General features: G+C 39.0%; 1 protein-coding gene and 1 long non-coding RNA gene across 4 annotated transcripts in view; one reads left to right on the top strand and one right to left on the bottom strand.

The window, feature by feature from the left end:
* The window catches only part of LOC140482878 (forkhead box protein N2-like), a 68,148-nt gene extending 50,602 nt beyond the window's left edge, over positions 1-17,546 (top strand). Inside the window, exons 6-8 of one of the 2 annotated variants that reach the window (XM_072580604.1) lie at positions 1,498-1,566; positions 3,219-3,333; positions 9,321-17,546. In XM_072580604.1, the coding sequence (XP_072436705.1) occupies positions 1,498-1,566; positions 3,219-3,333; positions 9,321-9,816 (680 nt within the window). In that variant the 3' untranslated portion in view covers positions 9,817-17,546. The remainder of the gene's footprint in view (positions 1-1,497; positions 1,567-3,218; positions 3,334-9,320) is intronic. The other variant, XM_072580603.1, reaches the window with a different exon arrangement.
* The window catches only part of LOC140482880 (uncharacterized), a 111,753-nt gene that overhangs the window by 55,319 nt on the left and 36,776 nt on the right, over positions 1-19,658 (bottom strand). The window lies entirely within an intron of this gene.

Raw genomic sequence — 19,658 nt, 5'->3', positions numbered from 1 at the left:
CGATGCCCACATCCACAAATGAATATTTTAAAAATACAGTATTATCCATTGTCCCATTGAGGTAAAATGTTAAACCAATTCTGTGCCCTATGTTTACCCCTATCTGAGGCTAAGAAACTAGGCTCAAATCTGCATCCTGATGCGTCAGGTAAGCTACTTAGTAGATAAGCTTGGTCAGCCATTGAGGAAGAGAGAAGTCACTCAAAATAACTGTTTTGCTGGCTTAGCAATGTTAGACAACCAACTTTTGTTTTTGGTTGAACCATATGCTAGGAAGTGATTCAACAAAATGCAAGTCTGCTGATGCTCTGTCGTTCAACCTAGTTCTATTGGAGGATAGATTTTGGAGATACCCTAATAATGGTAGAACAGATATACATGTGCACTAATTAAAAAGTTACATTTATAATGTGTGTTGATTATTGTTTTGGCTGAGATCAATTAGTGGTGCATTAAAATTGACTCCAGTGTCCTTGGACCAGAGAAGGAAAACTGGGTTCATAGTTTCTAATTTCTACTGAACACATCATGAAAGATTTAAGTCTTAATATTGGCTGAAGAGGATCTGGCCCTGGGCTATGATTTCCCAGATTCAGAATTATGAATTTCTGACCATGAAATTATGAGAGGACATTGAATGAGTTATTCTGGCCGCATACCTCCACTAGGAGATTCCATTCTATAATCTGCTATAGTTTTTTAAAAAAATCTCTTTACCCAATTCAATCAGTTGACAGCATGTAATTATTACAGCTCCTTTTCCCCTTCCTGTCCTGAAGAGGGGTTATTTGGGTAGAGAATCATAAAGTCACATAACACAGAAGAGGACCTTTGGCTATTGAATCTGTGCTGAGCTATTTACACTAGTCCCATTTGCCAGCACTTGGCTACAACCTTGAATGCTATGACATTTCAAGTGATTATCTTCGTATTTTTTAAATATTGAGTTTTTCCATCTTTACTACCATCCCCAGGTAATGCATTTCTGATTCCCACCAGCCTCTAGGTGAACAATGTTTCCTCAAATCCCCTCTAAACTTCCTGCCCTTCATCTTAATATTATGCCCTCTTGTTATTGATCCTTCCACTAAAGAGTTCATCTGCTTCCTAATCACCACATTCATACCGTCATAATCTTACACACCTCAGTCAGGTCCAGTGTACAGATATCCTTTTCACTGTTGGCAGCACAGGAATTGTTGTGTATAGAATTTCTATGCTACACTTGTAACTATGACTACCAAAGCTTGGCACTATAATTGGTTGTTGGCAGCTGACTAAAATCTGGCTAGTAAGAGTAGGTTGTTCATAATTGATATCACTGCTTTCCCAGGAGAATAGAGCTATTATCTTATTTACTTTCTAGTGAAGAGACTTGATTGCAGATTTTAGCATTTATACATCCCTTTGCCAAATTAGGGCTGATTGTGAGTATTTGAAGGTTGATATAAAAGTTGGTTGTTTATGATCATTTTAAACTTGCATATTTCTTGTTAGGTTCAGATATCGATGCTGCCACTGCTATGATGTTGCTAAATTCATCTGCAGAACAAAGACTTCCTCAGTGTAAGCCTTGCTTTTAAATTTCTGGATTATGCGTTAACAAATTGTGGTTGTAAAACTATAATTCACTTTTCTATGTCAAATGTTTCTCTTTCCAAATTTGCTACATCCTTCCTCAGAATCTGCTAACTGTAAAACCAATCCAATCTTTTGATGTGAGCATTGAAACCTAAACTGACTTTCTCCCCCTTGCCTTATATTTTGCACTGTTTCAGAGATTTATCCAACTGTCAATTAGAATGCTTGATACATAGCTCACTGCATCTTTTGTGTGCTGAGAAATTCTCCTTATAAATATATTTCTGCTCATCACTCTCCTAACCCTCTTACTAATCATTTAAATTAACAACAGCTTTATCATGAACTTTTCAATGAAAGTATATATTATTTCCCTCTTCACTGATTTTTTTTTAAATTTAAAAAAACTTAGCTTTCCATTTTAATTGAAAAACTTCCAGCATCTCCATCTGGCCCTTAGTTTCTGACTTTGACATTATCCCCGGTAAATCTATTTGTGTGATCCTATTGCTTTGGAGTGCTTTCTAAAATGGTGCATTTGAGACAGTGATTTATATAAATTTATCATTGCTTCTTTGTATGTTATATCCATATTTGTTTGCCTGACTCAGTCTGGTTATATTTATTAATGTGTTTGTCTACCTGCATGTATTTCAGCGAGTAATATTTCAAACCCTTAAAACTTTCAGTGGCTTTCTCACATTGTCACACTCCTTGTTTTTCTTCACACAGTGCATTTCTTGACCTTCTTTGCATTTGCAATTTGACTGTCTGTTTAGCTAATCTTCCTGTGTCTTCATACTGTCTTGTGTAGCCCTCCTCACTGTTTGCTAAACCACCTATTGCCATGTTGTCAGTAAACTGAGATTGTTGTCTGTTTGCCTCAGTCCAACTTGTCTCTGTACACAAAAAAGAATAAAAATGGTTCCATATTGACCTCTGATAGTGGAGTTCTGATCTTTGCTGGGGCAGGCAGGTGCGGGAACAGGTTGGCTACCCGCCCCTCCTAACTTAAAATCACAGATCTGAAATGTCAGCTCTGTTTCCCTTACCAGAAATGCTGCCTGGCCTGCTTAGTAGTTTGTTTTCTTTATTTTAGATTTCCAGCATACATATTATTTTGCTTTTGTTTAAAATTGTTTGGGTTAGCACTGTTTTTAAGTTTATAAAATATTAAAATTCACCTCAAAGCTCTGCCTCATATTTACTGACTGAGCTATGGAAGAAAGACCCTGATATATTTTTAAAAATAAAATCCATAAAAGTTGCTGCAACTCCCTTGCAGAACTCATCACAGTCTGTGATGAACCACGTGACCAGAGATTAAACATGACCTGAAGGAATTTAACTGCAACACAAAATACGGAATCAATACAAAAACATCAATGGTCTTGACTTGATAGTGTCGTTCTGTGGCAACAGACAATTTCCATCATTTTCCAAAAAAAATTGAATTACAGTCCCATTCCTCACACAATGAAGCCAATCAGCTCCCGGAACTTAAACTGAAAAACATTCTTACTTCAAAGCGAAGAAGGACCTCCCAAACTCATGCAAAATATAAAATCAAAATGATTCCTCTATTTGTCATGAGTACGTGTTTATTAACTTGTCTCTAATTTTACATATTTCATCAGGTGAGCCATCTCAGCAAAAAAGTGCACCAATGAGCCGAAAACGAAGTTACAAACGTGCATTTTCGAAGCCTGCTCCCACTTTGGTGAAAATAACTGAAGCCACATGCAGAACAAGGTAAATCATTGTTCAATTTGATTCTATAGAGTGACTGATTCTTCTCTCATGTCCTTGGGTGTGAAGGTAGTGGGAAATAACCTTACATGAAAATAAAATCCTGTGGGCTAAGTGATTTAATTTCATCCAAATGCAAAACTGCTGTATCAAGTAAGGAGGTCTCTGGTCTCTCCCCTGGTTTATGGGTCAGTCAGCAATCCTCTCTCAAACCAGTCGTAGTCAAGCAACAGTTGACCATATGTTTGAGAAAGTAAGGAAATTAGCTTATGGTACTGAATTGCTACAATTATATTCAAGAAAATAAATTGTTTGAAAGAATAACTTGGAAATCAGATTACAGAATTGGTTGAGATGATAGACCTGAGTTGTTTTGTTGTTTTTGATAGTATGATAGTAAAAGTTTCTTTCAATACATAATAAACAAACGAGAGGCAAAAATAGAGATTGGGCTGCTCCAAACTGATGCAGGAAGGCTAGCGATGAGAGGTAAGGAAATAGCTGAAGAACTAAATAAATATTTTGTGTTATCTTCACAGTGGAAGACATGAGTAATATCACAACAATTAAGGAGAGTCAAGGGGCAGAATTGAGTATGATGGCCATTACAAAGGAGAAAGTACTTGAAAAGCTAAAAGGTCTAAAAATTGATAAATCTCCTGGCCCAGATGGGCTACATCCTAGAGTTTTGAGGGAGGTGGCTGAAGAAATAGCAGAGGCATTGGTTGTAATCTTTCAAAAATTACTGGAGTCAGGGAAAGTCCCAGATGATTGGAAAATGGCTGTTGTAACCCCCTTGTTCGAGAAAGAATCAAGACAAAGGATGGAAAATTATAGGCTAATTAGCCTAACCTCAGTTGTAGGTAAAATTTTAACATCCATCGTTAAGGATGAGATTTCTAAATTCTTAGAAGTGCAGGGTCGGATTAGAACAAGTCAGCATGGATTTAGTAAGTGGAGGTCGTGCCTGACAAACCTGTTAGAATTCTTTGAAGAGGTAGCGAGTAGGTTAGACCAGGGAAAAGGATGTTAGCTACCTAGACTTCCAAAAGGCCTTTGATAAGGTGCCTCACGGGAGGCTGCTGAGTAAGGTGAGGTGTTTGAGCTACTAGTGCGGATTGAGGATTGGCTATCTGACAGAAGGCAGAGAATTGGAATAAAAGGTTTTTTTTGGAATGGCAGCTGGTGACAAGTGGTGTCCCGCAGGGTTCAGTGTTGGGGCCGCAGCTGTTCACTTTATATATAAATGATCTGGACGAAGAGACTAGGGGCATTCTGGCGAAGCTCACCGATGATACAAAGTTAGGTGGATAGGCAGGTAGTTCTAAGGAGGTGGGGAGGCTACAGAAAGATTTAGACAGTTTAGGAGAATAGTCCAAGAAACGGCTGATGAAATTCAACGTGAGCAAATGCGTGGGCTTGCACTTTGGAAAAAGGAAGACAAGTATAGACTATTTTATAAACGGTGAGAAAATTCATAAAGCCAAAGTACAAAGGGATCTGGGAGTGCTTGCACAGGATTCTCTTAAGGTTGATTGCAGGTTATGGCCGTGGTTAAGAAAGCAAATGTAATGTTGTCATTTATCTCAAGAGGGTTGGAATGTAAAAGCAGCGATATGCGACTGAGACTTTATAAAGCTCTGGTTAGGCCCCATTTAGAATACGGTGTCCAGTTTTGGGCCCCACACCTCAGGAAGCACATACTGGAGCGTGTCCAGCGGAGATTGACGCAGATGATCCCTGGAATGGTAGGCCTAATGTACAATAAACGGTTGAGGATCCTGGGGTTGTATTCATTTAGAAGGTTGAAGGGAGATCTCATAGAAACTTACAAGATAATGCATGGCTTAGAAAGGGTAGATGCTGGGAAATGGTTTCCATCAGGGATACTAGAACTCTTGGGCATAGCCTTAAAATTAGAGGGGGTCAATGTAGGACGGAAATAAGGAGACATTTCTTCAGCCAAAGGGTGATGGGCCTGTGGAATTCATTGCCACGGAGCGCCGTGGAGGTCTGGATGTTAAATGTCCTCAAGGCAGTGATAAATTCTTAATCTTGCAAAGAATTAAGGGACGTAGGTAAGTGGCGTTGAAATGCCCATCAGCCATGATTGAATGGCGGAGTGGACTCGATTGGCTGAATGGCCTTACTTTCACTCCTATTTCTTATGGTCGTATCGCTTTTAGAGAAACTAATCATTGATTAAATCACCAAAAATTGGGACAGACAACTGTTGTCTTTATGGCCTGTCTGATATAATCATTTGTACGTTTTAGTCCAAATGCCAACAGATTGTTCAAAACAATGTTTTTTATACTGAGCAAACTATCAACACTCATCCTTCTCAATAAAAATTGTTATACAGTGTTCTGCACTTTGAGGTGAAAGTGGCATGCCAAATAATATGTTAATCACTTCCATGCCGTAAAAGTTTTATCCCAACAGGTTTAATTTCAGAACAACAGCACAGATGGCAAGATATTTTGTACATATTGTAACATATAGTTCTTTTTGAAAATGTCTTAGGTTTTCAGTTTATATAAATGATTTGGATGTGAACATAGAAGGAACAGTTAGTAAATTTGCAGATAACACCAAAATTGGAGATTTAATGGACAGCAAAGAGGGTTACCTCGGACTACAACAGGATCTTGATCAGATGGGCTGAGGAGTAGCAGATGGAGTTTAATTTAGATAAATGTGAGGTGCTGCATTTTGGAAAAGCAAATCAGAGCAGGACTCACACACTTAATAGTAAGGTCCAAGGGAGTGTTGCTGAACAAAGAGACCTTGGAATGCAGATTCGGAGTTCCTTGAATGTAGAGACACAGAGAGATAAGATAGTGAAGAAGCATTTGGTATGCTTTCCTTTATTGGTCAGAGTATTGAGTACAGGAGTTGGGAGGTCATGTGGCTGTACAGGTCATTGGTTAGGCCACTTTTGGAATATTGCATGCAATTCTGGTCTCCTTCCTTTCGGAAGAATGTTGTGAAACTTGAAAGGGTTCAGAAAAGATTTACAAGGAGGTTGCCAGGGTTGGAGGGTTTGATCTCTCAGGTGAGGCTTGAATAGGCTGGGGCTGTTTTCCCTGGAGCGTCGGAGGCTGAGGGGCGACCGTATAGAGGTTTATAAAATCATGAGGGGCATGGATAGGATTAATAGACAAGGTCTTTTCCCTGGGGTGAGGGAGTCCAGAACTAGAGGGCATAGGTTTAGGGTAAAAGGGGAAACATCTAAAAGGGAAGTAAGGGGCAACTTCATGCAGAGGGTGGTGCGTGTATGGAATGAGCTGCCAGAGGAAGTAATGGAGGCTGGTACAATTACAGCATTCAAAAGGCGTCTGGATGGATATATGAATAGGAAGGGTTGAGAGGGGTATGGGCCATGTGCTGGCAAATGGGATAAATTAGGTTAGGATGCCTGGTTGGCATGGATGAGTTGGACTGAAGGATCTGTTTCCATGCTGTACATTTCTATGACTACTATCCTTCCTGTATGTGGGACTGGGAGGTAAGAGTGAGAGTCTTTGTTCTTTATTTAATTGTGCACTTTGGTTGAATATATTTTTTCTATCTTTACCTTTACATTCACCAGATCACAAGCTTCACCGAAATCCCATTGTTGAGACTGAAATCAACATTTCTGTATCTTTATTCATGTCTTAGTTCTCTGACACAAGGACCTGCATCGTTGCTATTACAGAGAATGTCTTTATCTTTCCAGAGTCATCTACCATTTTCGCTTTCATGGAAAGATATTCTGCTATAGCAAAAAAAATACAGCTAAGCTCAGAAATCGCATGTCACGCCCTCAAACACAGGATTTCCCATTTTCAGGAGGGTCATGTTAGGATTTGTTTGGATAAGTCACTGAAGTAGCTGGCCATGTAGGTCACCAAATGTCTCCATTTCAAGTAGAATTTTGTAATCTTGAAGTGTAACACTGCATGTGTGCAGAGTCAATCTAGTACGAACAAATCTGATCTTTGTGCATTCCTCCGGAGAGCCAGAATATCTGGATATCCCTTTAGAGTGGTATGGTATCCCTTTGGATTTGATCCCAGGACATCTTTGGAGGAGGTAAGGTCCCCTTTTTATGTAGGGTGACGTGTCCTTTGGAGTAGATCAAGTATCCTTTGGATTTCAGAAAAGTTATATATCCATGAAAATTGCATAAACTCTTCAATAAGAAGGTAAGCTCAGTGCTCAGTCCTGTATATCCCTTATAGTGTTTGTTGTTTGACATGTGAGTAGTTCTATTTTGTAGCTTCACCAGATTGTCACTTCATCTTTAAGAATGTTTGGTGCAGCTGCTAGCTTGCCCTTCTAAACTCTCGAACACTTGGGTCATTAGGGGTGAAGCTACTCCATGTTCAACAGGAACCTGACCTGGTGCTAAAACACCCCAGGAGGAGCTACAAAAAAAAAGAACCAGCCTTTACATCCATCCTGCTCTGAGGCTGAGAACAGAGATTTTAACAAGGTCAGCGAGGTGGACCTCAGAATGAGATCCCTGATTGGGGCTGTTAATCTGGTCCAATCGGGGAGCCCTGGCTAAAAGGTACATTTAGGACTCTGGAGTCCCTGGACCATCCAACGATCAGCGAAATCGACGTTTCGGGCAAAAGCCCTTCATCAGGAATCACGTCAATTTCGCTGCTCGTTGGATGCTGCCTGAACTGCTGTGCTCTTCCAGCACCACTAATCCAGTATTTGGTTTTCAGCATCTGCAGTCATTGTTTTTACCTTAGTCCCTGGACCATGTATATATTGGGTGTGGGCGCTTGCACTCCCTTTTTGATTTTCTTAGAAACCTTCTTCTCTGTTTTTGGTTGCACTTCAGTGCCACGCTCCTGATCCTCGGGCACCCGGTACGGAGCGGGGAGGGCAGGTCTGAAGACCTCCTTGTGGGCCTGGCCAAGCTGGCCATAAACAGGTCCAGGCAGCGGGCTGTGGAGGGGGTCATTAGGGCCGATTGCCTGCCCCTCTTTCGAGGTTACGTTTAGGCCCGGGTGTCTCTAGAGAAGAAGCACGCGGTGTCCACCAACACCCTTGAGCTGCTAAGGGTGAGGTGGGCACTGCAGGGAGTGGAATGTATTATTTCCCCCTCCAACTCTGTTTTGATTTAATCCCTGCCGTCCCCTTTGATCATGCAGCATTGCCCTTTGATATGAAAGGCACTGCGTGTCACTGGCCACTTGGGGGTTTCCTTTCTTCCTGTAGTGGAAATTGAATAAAGATTTGTACACCTTGTGTCTTTTACTGTGTCTCACACCTGCACACACACAACATAGGTGCTGGGGAAAAAATAAGAAAAAAAAATAAACAGGACTGCCAGAGGTTCTGCTCACTCTTAAGAACTGCTCTGAGGGAACTGGATCAGTGTCAAGGACTTTCCATGTGTAAATAAAGGGTGATTCGGTGACAGGATATTGGCTTCTGTGGAGTTATTTCATCTTCCTTGACTCCACTACTTTTTATCCTACCTATCTTTGTTTTATATTTCACTTAAATCTGCATTATTTCAGGCTTAATTAGTAGCTCAACATGAACTAACCCTTGGTCGGGTGAATTGAGGATGATGGGCAGTGATGAATAGTTAGTTACTGCAGCAAAGTTAAACATGCAGACTGTGTGTGGAGGGAATGGGGAGGAGGAGAGGAGAGGAGAGGAGAGAGAGCGCATACAGTAAAATTTCCTTGAGGGAGGCTATCCCTGCACAGTGTGATTTGCTGCAGATAATTTTATCAAATGCTTTCCAGAAGTTTAGGTTTGCCATTTTAGATGTCACTTCCTAAAAAAAGTAAGTTTAATGAGGTAGAAGTTTATTGTCATTTGCTACATTTTTGAGATGGAGATAATCCATAGATTTACCTGCGCTAATTGAATCCACAGTGAGTTTATTGTTCTTTGCATGCGTACTTTGAAAATGGGTACCAAGTTTAAAAAATTCAAATTACATTAATTCAAATGTTGTTTTCCTGTTTCAGGGAGTGTGTGGAAACTTCTCCATTGCAGAAAGACAGCAAGAGTCTGTCTGGTTTACCAGTCATCAATAATGATCCTAAAGAAGAACACAATTACAGTGCAAATGGTACTGTGTCTCAACGCAGCGAGTCTAGGTCTAGTGTTTCATCCTTATCCTCTGGGGAGGAATCCTATGAATTCATTTCGAAAGCTAGTCGTGGCGGGAGTGATGGAAGTGAAGGCTTCCACAGCGATGAAGAGTCTGAGGTAGATGACTGTGAGAATGAGTCCAATGACTTGTTTGGTGCCAATGCCTACAAATCTGAGCAATGTGGAAAGGATTCTGCTACCGTGTTACGGTTGGCTGGAAAAAGCTGCAAAACAATGCAACAAGAAGTTGATGAAGAGCTAAAAGAAGCCGCTGGTTCACTTTTGCACCTTGCTGGAATCCATATGTGCCTGGACTCTTTAGTCAGTAAACCAGGAAAAAGCAGGAATGGGAAACATAATGTGAAATAGCATGCTTCCTCTCACATCTGCCATTGTGTGTCATTTGGCAATATTCTTCAATGGAGTTCCTTCTCAAAAGGAAGATAAAAGCCATACGAAGACTGAAGTGTTTGCCCTTCGATATTAACTGCCATTTATTTGCACCTTTCTGAGACAAGAAGTTCTCTATAGGTTGTATCAGTTCTTTTAAAAGTGAACTTCGCAGGAACTAACACATGCAATGGATCAGCCTGTATGTTGAAGTAGTTCTTCAGGCTGTTCTATTGGTTAAAATTTCAAACAGTTGAAAAGTGAAAAAAGCTTTCCCTGAAAATAAAGTGTTCAGGGTTGAAAAGGGGTGGTGGGGATTGGCAATATTTTAGACATCTTGAAGATCATACAATGAATTTTTCAACCTGTGAGTGATATTTAAAAAGTTGACATCCTTTCACTTTTTCCCTTTCTTGAATATGGTTTCCTTCATTTTCAGAAAACCTTGAATGTCATTAATGGTACGTCAATGTTCCTAGATTGATTGATTAATTCTCTCAGGTGTTTGGGCACAGTTCCTCTAAGCACCATCTCTCATGCACAGGCTGGATCAAATAACTCATTGACTGTATAGGATATTGCAGAAAGGCAATTTAATCCTTCATGATGCCCAAATGCACGCATTTTTCAATATGGGTCGTTAACAGTTCATCAGATATTTTAACGTATTGGAAAGTTTGTGTATTTTTCCCTCCTCGCAACAAACGTAATTATAATGCCTTGTAACTGCTCCCCAGGCTAAATTGGTGGAGGCTGTGAGAAGGTTGCACTTTACATTGGAAAGAATGAGAAAAAAAAAGAGAAAAATGAAGTTCACTTTGCTATGCAGTTTTTATAAAAGTTTTTTTAAGTTCATCACCAATGTTTGTGCTTCCATGATATTTGGAGAACTATGGCTATTTTCAGAAATTATAGATTGACAAAAAAAGTAACTGTATAAATGTAATTGTTCAAACAGAAGCCACAATTGATTATATTAAACTGGAAATATTGTAAACCTTAAACCACCTTCCTGGGAGTCATGTGATAGGACAGGCCTGCAGTGAATATTACAACAGTACAGTAGTGGTAACATCAAAGAGGATTGGATTATCATTATGTAAGCAAGCAATACATCCAAATGTCACTGAGCATTCCAATTTAGAATTAAAATCAGAATGCAACAGAAAGTCACCATGCTATATTTAATCCAACAAATCCTAGAAAATAACATGTTGAAGTACATTACTGTTGATTAGTGGACTCAAGCTGATGTTTGTGCTTATGACTTATAACCTCCTTTGAATCCATTGGTGAGGACAAGATCTTTGTAACATATTTAAATGTGCTTTTTGTTTTGTTAGCTATGTTCTTATGTGAATCTGTTGAATCCACTTCCAGCTGTAGGAAGTTGATGGAAAGGTTGTCAGCTGTCAGGCTGTTAGAAGAAGTGTGAAATCAATAGAATTCTCACCAGAACTTGCTTTCCCTCACCACAATGGGATATTCCCAATAAGAAAAATCATTAAGAATGAAATTTTGTGGTAGTTTTTTAACACTGTGCCCTACCTTTTTTTTTGCACAGTTCTCAAATTTTAATCTTTTGATTTGGCAATTTAGCAATCATGAGTCCAGAAACACCACACTATTGCGATTATGGTATTATAGTCTAGTTGAAATATTTTCATGGACACTGTTTAATAAGGCCTACTCATTGGCAATGGTTTCAGAATCTCCTCTTTTTTTCATGCAGTAGGGTGGGCTTGCTATTGGATGCATTCATTTCCTTCACTTGGCTAATTATATTGTGATTTGCTGAAATACTGTTAGTCTACTGTACTGGAAGCTCACTAGAACCATGTGCAGAAGATTTTGATGCAGCTATGATAGTAAAACTTTCATGGTAATGCGTTTGTTCCCACTTTACAAAGCAGGATCTCCATACAAAACATCCAAATATAAATCAAGTGATATACTTTTCCAGTTAGGGGGAAAAGCTTAACCTACCCCTCAGTGAGAACCTGCTGGGTGTGCATAGTTGGCCATTTAAACCTTCAGCTGTATTAGAACATTTTTGCTAACTACTACTATAACTGATCACATGAGGTACTCACTGGAAATAGTATGTGAATTACATCAATTCAAATCCCTGATTAAATTTAATTTGATCTTGAAAAGGTATGTAAACTGCACTTTTCCACCATGCATGATTCGGATCAGCAGTGGTTAGATGGCACTCAAATTAAGCTAAGTCTGCTTCTTTGATGCCCCACAAAGAAAATTGCAGACTTTCCTACTTGAGACTCCACCTGACTCCCTGCTTGCCAACTAGCCCATCTCTACTCCTGGATGCCCAAGTGCCACCTACCAAGTGGGTACCACTTTTTACCTATTTCAAATGGGCAGCTGTTTGGGGAAGTATTCTACAAGCCTGAAATTCAGGCCTATGACTGTAGTTATCACTCACTTTTCTAGTCCACTTAATTCTTTGGGAATTAAAATCAAATGCCAAAATAGGCAGAACTTCCAAATGTTGTGGGTCTATGTTGTGGAATCTTGCAAGTCCAAAATTCAGGGTATTTGTTGTGTCGGTGCTTTCCATGAAATCAACTATATTTCTGTAAGTGAACCGTGTAATTCTGGATGCCTGGTTACCAACTTTGAGAAGCATGTAACTTGTTAACATCTGCTAATTTGTGCCACTGTTATGAGGATTCTTCTGCCCTTTGTAAGATTCATATTTTGCTCCTTTTGATTTTTCTTATTATCTGGAAACCTAATAAGCACTGTATTTTCAGGTAGCAAAACAGGTATAATGCACAATTTATTTTCATGTAACTAAGCACAGGGCAGCTGACACAAATTAATCTGCTTCTCACTTGTTATGTAGCAGTATACAAGTTATAATGTGAATGTACAGGTGAGGATGGGCTATTTGCCAATACCAGGGAATGATGCCCTTTCTGAATAAATTTTTTTCTCTTTCAAAACTATGTATATTTTTTTAAAAACTGCATTCTGATGACAGCATATCATGGTATTTTTTCCACTTAAATTTGTAGTTTATTAGTAGTTTCATACTGACATGCTCCCAGGAAAGGAAATGAGTCCTTATAAGGTAATTAAAATTTAAGACCAGTATAGGTACACTCTGTACCAAGGGAGAGAAAGGGTAGAGAGTTTTCTTCATTTCTATGTATGGAATGTTGCATCATTAATCCAAACTGCTTTGGTAAGAGTCCTTTCCTGTCAATAATCTGCTTGCCAGATTCTGAGTTGCTCAGCAGTGTTTCCATGTTTTCAAAAAAAACCCAGTAAGTTATGCTGATAATAAGGTCATGCCTCGCGCAATGTTTAATTTAAGCAAATAACCAACTAACACTAGTTGTTTGCAAACCAACACACCTTTGATCAATAGCCAGGAGGGTTGCCAGTTTGACTTAGTTTCCTGAGTTAAGGTCTTTTTCTAATTCTAACTTGTACTTGAATGGAGAGAGAAGTTAGGTGGCAAGTTACCATAGACAGACTTTTATTTTCACATGAATTGTACTTCCTATGGTCTGCATGCTAGTACCATCTTCTAAAGTAAACAGTTCCTTGAATTTTTTTTTCTTGAATTATAAAGGGACATGGCAGCAACCTTCCTAAACTTAAAAAGAAATGTATCCTGTACACTGAAATGCAGTTGCACAACTCCCTAACCATTGTCATTATTCTTGTCTCAACTGCAACAGCAATTGAATGTTAATGCCAATAGCCAATAAATAAGTTGTTTTGATGTGCAGAAACTTATCAAGTGAGAATGTCCATATTAATTGGTAAATTCATGTTAGTATATTTTATGCTGGTTTGGTATAGAAAACATACACTATTCCTGTTGGAACAATGTTACCTACCTAAAACCTTAGGCTTGGCAGATTGCCAAGCTTTGCGCCCAAATTTATTCCATTGATTAGTACAATGCTTTTTCAGCACACAAATGGCAAACTCACTCTTGCTTGGCTGGATAGATGCCTTACCTGTATACAAATAATTGCTACTGCACACTGAATAGTGGCCAAATGAATAAATTTTCTGAAGCAAAATTATCTGAACTGAATTCTTAACTGCTCTCTTGCATTTGTATTAATTGAATAAAAATAATAAATGTAAATAATGTTTTTAAAATATTTAAATCACCTCAATTTTTAAAATAGCTGATGCAGTGAAGAAAATGGTCCTAGTTCAACAACAGCATTCCGGGTAATAGTTAGCTTTTTGTTACCAGTTAGTCAATTTGGAATCTCAAAACAAATTATTTATTAATTATAAAGATGTATTACTTTGTTATCTCATTAGAACAAAGAATATTCTATTTGTGACTGTTGAGGGCAGTACAGCTACTGATTTCTTTCTCTGAATTGGCTTTTTAATACGTGCTCACTGTCCACTACCTCACCCAGGCAGATAACCATGTATGAACAAAAATAGATCATGGACTGAAACTGGAGCAATCCTTCCTGGGTTGTAATATACTGTTGCACTGAGCAGTGATTTCACCAAATGAGCCAGCAAAGAAAGCCAAAAACAGGAAGAGGAAACATGGTTTTGACAATTTTCTTTTTCTCAAACCCTCCAAAGCCATTGACTGACGATTGTTTCTTTAGGTTAGAATTCCAAAACCTTGCTTAACAATTTTGATCCTCTCAGCACCAGATCTGCACATTACAGTAGGCTAAGGCTCAAGGTGGTATTAGGAAGGTGAACCATAACTTTTTTTTTACATGGAATCGGCATCAGTGCCTTTTTTCTAGCTGAGATCAGTTAATTCACTACAACTTAATTACATGCTGTTTTCATGAACCACTGAGGCAGCAATAAAGTAATTTCTATTACCTTTACTTAGCAGGCATTCCCTCGAGAGGAACTTATTTTACTTGCATCTAAATTTCAATAGTGTGTAATGCAGAATGCAATACTATTGGCACTTAGAAAGCCAGTTGATCTACTTGAGGACAGAAGGAAATATTCAAATTTGATTTTTCTATACTGCAAATCCAAGTTTGTACATCCCGATCATTAGATCTATGGTGTGCAACCTATGCTGAAAATTCACACCGATAATGCTTGAGAGTAGTAGAACTGGTTAACTTCTTTCTAAACCAATGTTGGAGATGGCCATACCCTTTCCTGTTGTTATAGCAAATGTTGAGATGTATGCAAATTAGCTACAAGGTTAAAAATGGGATTGCTATTATATAACGTGGAAAAGTATCAATATTTCTTGTCCTGACTTCAGAAGTCCATCATTCAATTGACCGTGAATAGGGGAGTATGTATATGAAATGTAGACCAATTTCCTTTTCTCAACTTAAATGGGCAGTTCATGCTATGGAAGCATCAGTCTTTATTTACATTGCAGAAAATATGATTCTTCATGTGTGAGCCCACACAAGTGTTGTTGCTATCGAAAAGAGATGATATCACACTTATGAGTTAATGTGCCCAAAAACAGCTATATTTACTTAGTTACCTGGAAAGGAAACTGTCCTCTAGCTGCAGTCATACCTAGCAGAAAGGAAAACTTTTATGGTTGTTGGAGGTTAGTAACTTCACCAAGAATTCTTTGGTACAATGGACAAGTCTCAACATCTTCAGCCAGGGTCAGAAGTGGAAATATCTGTGATGACTGAAGTGGTCAATTTCATTTGCAATTTGTCATAAGGGGAGATGGTAATATCTATGAACTAGTAATGCAGAACCCTTGGCTCAAGTTCTGAGGACATGGGTTTGAATCATCCCTGGTAAATGGTGAAATCTGGACTCAATAAAAGCTAGTCTAACTGTAACCACGTAACAAATGCCAATTGTTGTAAAGACCCACTAATGGTTACTAATGTTTTTTTTAAGGAAGTGAGTTGATCATCTGTACCTGATCTGGTTTACATGTGAACTCCAGACTAATATTCCTTCTAAGTTGTGTGGCCATGCAGTTGCTTGGCGATTTCACACCCACCGACACAGTGGCTTCTGCTTTCTGAAGCTGTTGCCATGCTCAGCACTGAGGTCCATGCAGCAATTAACTACTAGCTAGAATATTGCTCCAAACTCACAGCTATGTGTAACAGTTCCATTGTCCTCTAGGCAAATCAATGTTGGCCTAGCGAGTTACGGCTATATTTCACAAATAAATAAAAATAATAAAGCTGCCTGTGTCTGCATGGAACAAAATCTAGACAACAGGCAGGCCTCAGCTAAGTGCCAAAAAACATTTGTGCCACGTAAGTGCCAGGCAATGACTATCTCCAAGTGTTTAACTACCTCCTGACATTGTGAAAACTCCTATTATCAATATTAGAGAGTTGTCATCATTGACCAGAATGAGAGGAGGCACGTAACTACTGTTGATACAAAAGCAAGTCAGAAACTAGATATTCTACAGCAAGTCTGTCACCTCCCAAAGACGTCTACAAGGCATAAGTCAGGAATGTAAAGAAATACTCAACACTTATATGGATGAGTTCAATTCCAACAACATTCAAGCAAGTTGATATCATCCAGGACAAAGTTGCCCAATAACACCCATCCAGTATCTTAAACACTCACTTGCTGGCCAATACCCTGGAACTCCCTACGTAACAGCAGAAGGGACATTTTCACTATGAGGACTGCAGCAATTCAAAACATAAGTTTACTACCACTTCCTTGAAGGCATTTAGGAATAGACAATAAATGTTAGCCTTGAAAACAACATCCATTTGCAATGGATAAATGCTTTTTTAAAATCAGCTATTGTGACCATGACACTCTTCACCCCTCCTCCTATTCTCATGCCCCCAGTGCTCCAGCCAAGTACTGTGGACAGGTCTGAGGCTTTCGTTCTTGCCTTTCAAGTAATTCACAGGATTGTAAATTAGTTTACCCAAGAGAATGCCTAAATTATGAACCGCCTCCTTTAAAAATAAAAGTACGTCTGGGGGTGTAAATCCACAGATTTACAGAGATTGCGAATTTTGGTACACAGTTTCTAATTGTGTAGTTAACAGCTCTTTCAATCATTGTATATTTTAGAGTGGAGTAAGAGCCATGAAACCTCTTCTACTAATGCTAGCAATTAAGAAGTAATATTAGACAAAGTTAATGCATTTTATATTGGTGATTTCACTGAGCAAAAGTCTGAGAAGTAGAAGTTTTATTGTTTATCTCAAGGTGGTTCATAATGTTATACATATTTTTACTACTTAAACTGGTAGTGGCATTCTGCCTGAGCTTACATTATGTAATTTCCATTTTGTTCCACTGCTGTACTGCATGTATGCCTGAATGGTGCTCGGGTAGTTGTAGATTAATGAAACACTTTAAAATAAACTGATGGTGAAACAAACTGATACTGAAGATGAAAACAAAATTGTGCAGATACAAAATACAATTATTCCTAGGTTACTTCACATAATTTCTAACCAAAAAAGTGACACGCTAAGTAGTTCAAATGCCAATAGAACTAGTGATTTTTATATTAAAAAGTCATTAAATTACTGGATGTACGATTAAGGGGAAACGGAAACAAATTGGAGATGCTTAGTGATTGGTGTTACAAAATATGACCTGCAAGCAGGTGTTCAGTATATATCAAAACCTGCTTCCAATTTGATCCTTTAAGACTGAAAACTGGTTGTAAAACTATTTAATTATACCATCAAAATCATGTATGTTACCCTGTGTTCATAAAAATGTTTTTATAAATGTTTATTTTTGCCAAAGATATGCAAATTGCATACAAATGGTATTGTTAAATAAACTTTTTATTTGTAAGTTGCTGACTATAATCATTGGGTGTTCCTAAAACTGCATATATCCTCAAATCGCTGGTCAGCATGAGCTATTTTAAACAGATTTGTTCCTAGATTTGTATTCACATTATAAGTCCACTGCTAAGAATCCTGTGACATTAGCTTCTTGAATATAAGTTCCAACTTTAAGTATTGTGTAAACGCTTTGTTGAAGGAAAAGCTTTCAGTGCTGTCTTTTTGCAGTCTGCACATCATGTAGAGAGAGATCTTTTCCAGATCCTAAAGTTCTTTTGGGTCACCCATGTACCTTTCATGATCAAGATGATAGGCTGAGGGGAAGGTTTTTCACACAAAGCGTGTATTTATGAGCTGCCAGAGGAGGTGGTGGAGACTGGTACAATTACAACATTTAAAGGACATCTGGATGGGTACATGAATAAGAAGAATTTAGACTGATGTGGGCCGAATGCAGCAAATGCGATTAATTTAGGATACCTGGTGAGCGTGGACATGTTGGACAGAAGGGTCCATTTCCATGCTATGCATCTCAGTGGTTAGCACTGCTGCCTCACAGCGCTAGAGACCTGGGTTCAGTTCCCGCCTCAGGCAACTCTCTGTGTGGAGTTTGCACATTCTCCCCGTGTCTGCGTGGGTTTCCTCCGGGTGCTCCGGTTTCCTCCCACAATCCAAAAATGTGCAGGTTAGGTGAATTGGCTATGCTAAATTGCCCGTAGTGTTAGGTGAAGGAGTAACTGTAGGGGAATGGGTCTGGGTGGGTTACGCTTCGGTGAGTCGGTGTGGACTTGTTGGGCTGAAGGGCCTGTTTCCATGCTGGAAGTAATCTAATCTAAAAAAATCTATGACTCCATGAAGAGGTATTCCTGCAACTAACACCAATATCACTAAACCTGAAGGCTAATCCTGTGATATTTAACCTTTGCGTGGAAATATCTGACCTTCAACTAAATCTGTTGAAATCAAGAGCTCATTATTGTCAAAAATAATTCATTCAGTCATAGAGTCAGGGTCGCTGGCAAATCCAGCATTTCATGCCCATCCCTAATGTAGGAAAATAGAGGCATATAGCTGGATTATTGTTCCATTGCTGGGGCTGTTTTCTCTGGAGCGTCAGAGGCTGAGAGGCAACCTTTAAAGAGGTTTAAAATATATAGGGGTATGGATAGGGAAAATAGACAAGTTTTTTCTCTAGGGTGGGGGTGGGGTAAGATTTAAAAGGGACTTAAGGGGCAACGTTTTCATGCAGAAGGTGGTGCGTGTATAGAATAAGCTGCTGGAGGATGTGGTGGAGGCTGGAAGCATTACAATGTTTAAAAGGAATCTGGATGGGTATATGAATAGAAAGAGTTTAGAGGGATATGGGCCAAGTGCTGGCAAATGGGACTAGATTTATTTAGGATATCTAGTCAGCATGGACGAGTTGGACGGAAGGGTCTGTTTACATGCTGTACATCTCTGATTCAAAATAGGTATCAGGAAGAATGAACTTTATGAAAGCTCACTAGTTTCTAGTTTTGAAAAATATGTTGCTGCTGGAATTGAAGATGGCTGGCAGCTCCTGGAAGTGAAATCTCTGCCTTAAAGAAAGGAACCCTGATGGTTGCCATTTATTGCTTTATTGCCACAGAATTGTACTGACACTTCAAATGTTGGGCCTGGCTTTTTATCCCACTAACAGGATCACCACTGTCCTAATAAAATTCAGTTCCTGATGACACCCAGCAATGATGCACTGTCACTTAGCATTTAATGATCACTCACGTTGAATTGATTTCATCAAAAACTGAACTGTCATAGTTTTACTGCATTATGTTTGCTCTCAATTTCACCTGATTTGAAGTTCTTCCTTTGGAACAAGTCCTTAGCAGGATTAGATAGAAAAGATGAGGAAGCAGCTTGAGTATAATGAACACTATTGAGTATATATCGTCTCATGACACCTGTGCACTTTCCAGAGTCTTGTGTTACAAATAGAAGTGTACAGGGTGAGGAACACATCACTCTAGCAAGGCTAGGTACTCGAGACGAGGTAGAATTTTCATTTCTGATAGCAAG

The sequence above is a fragment of the Chiloscyllium punctatum genome, chromosome 11 (assembly GCF_047496795.1).
Source record: "Chiloscyllium punctatum isolate Juve2018m chromosome 11, sChiPun1.3, whole genome shotgun sequence".
Lineage (NCBI taxonomy): Eukaryota > Metazoa > Chordata > Chondrichthyes > Orectolobiformes > Hemiscylliidae > Chiloscyllium > Chiloscyllium punctatum.
This window is presented reverse-complemented; position numbering and strand designations above follow the sequence as displayed.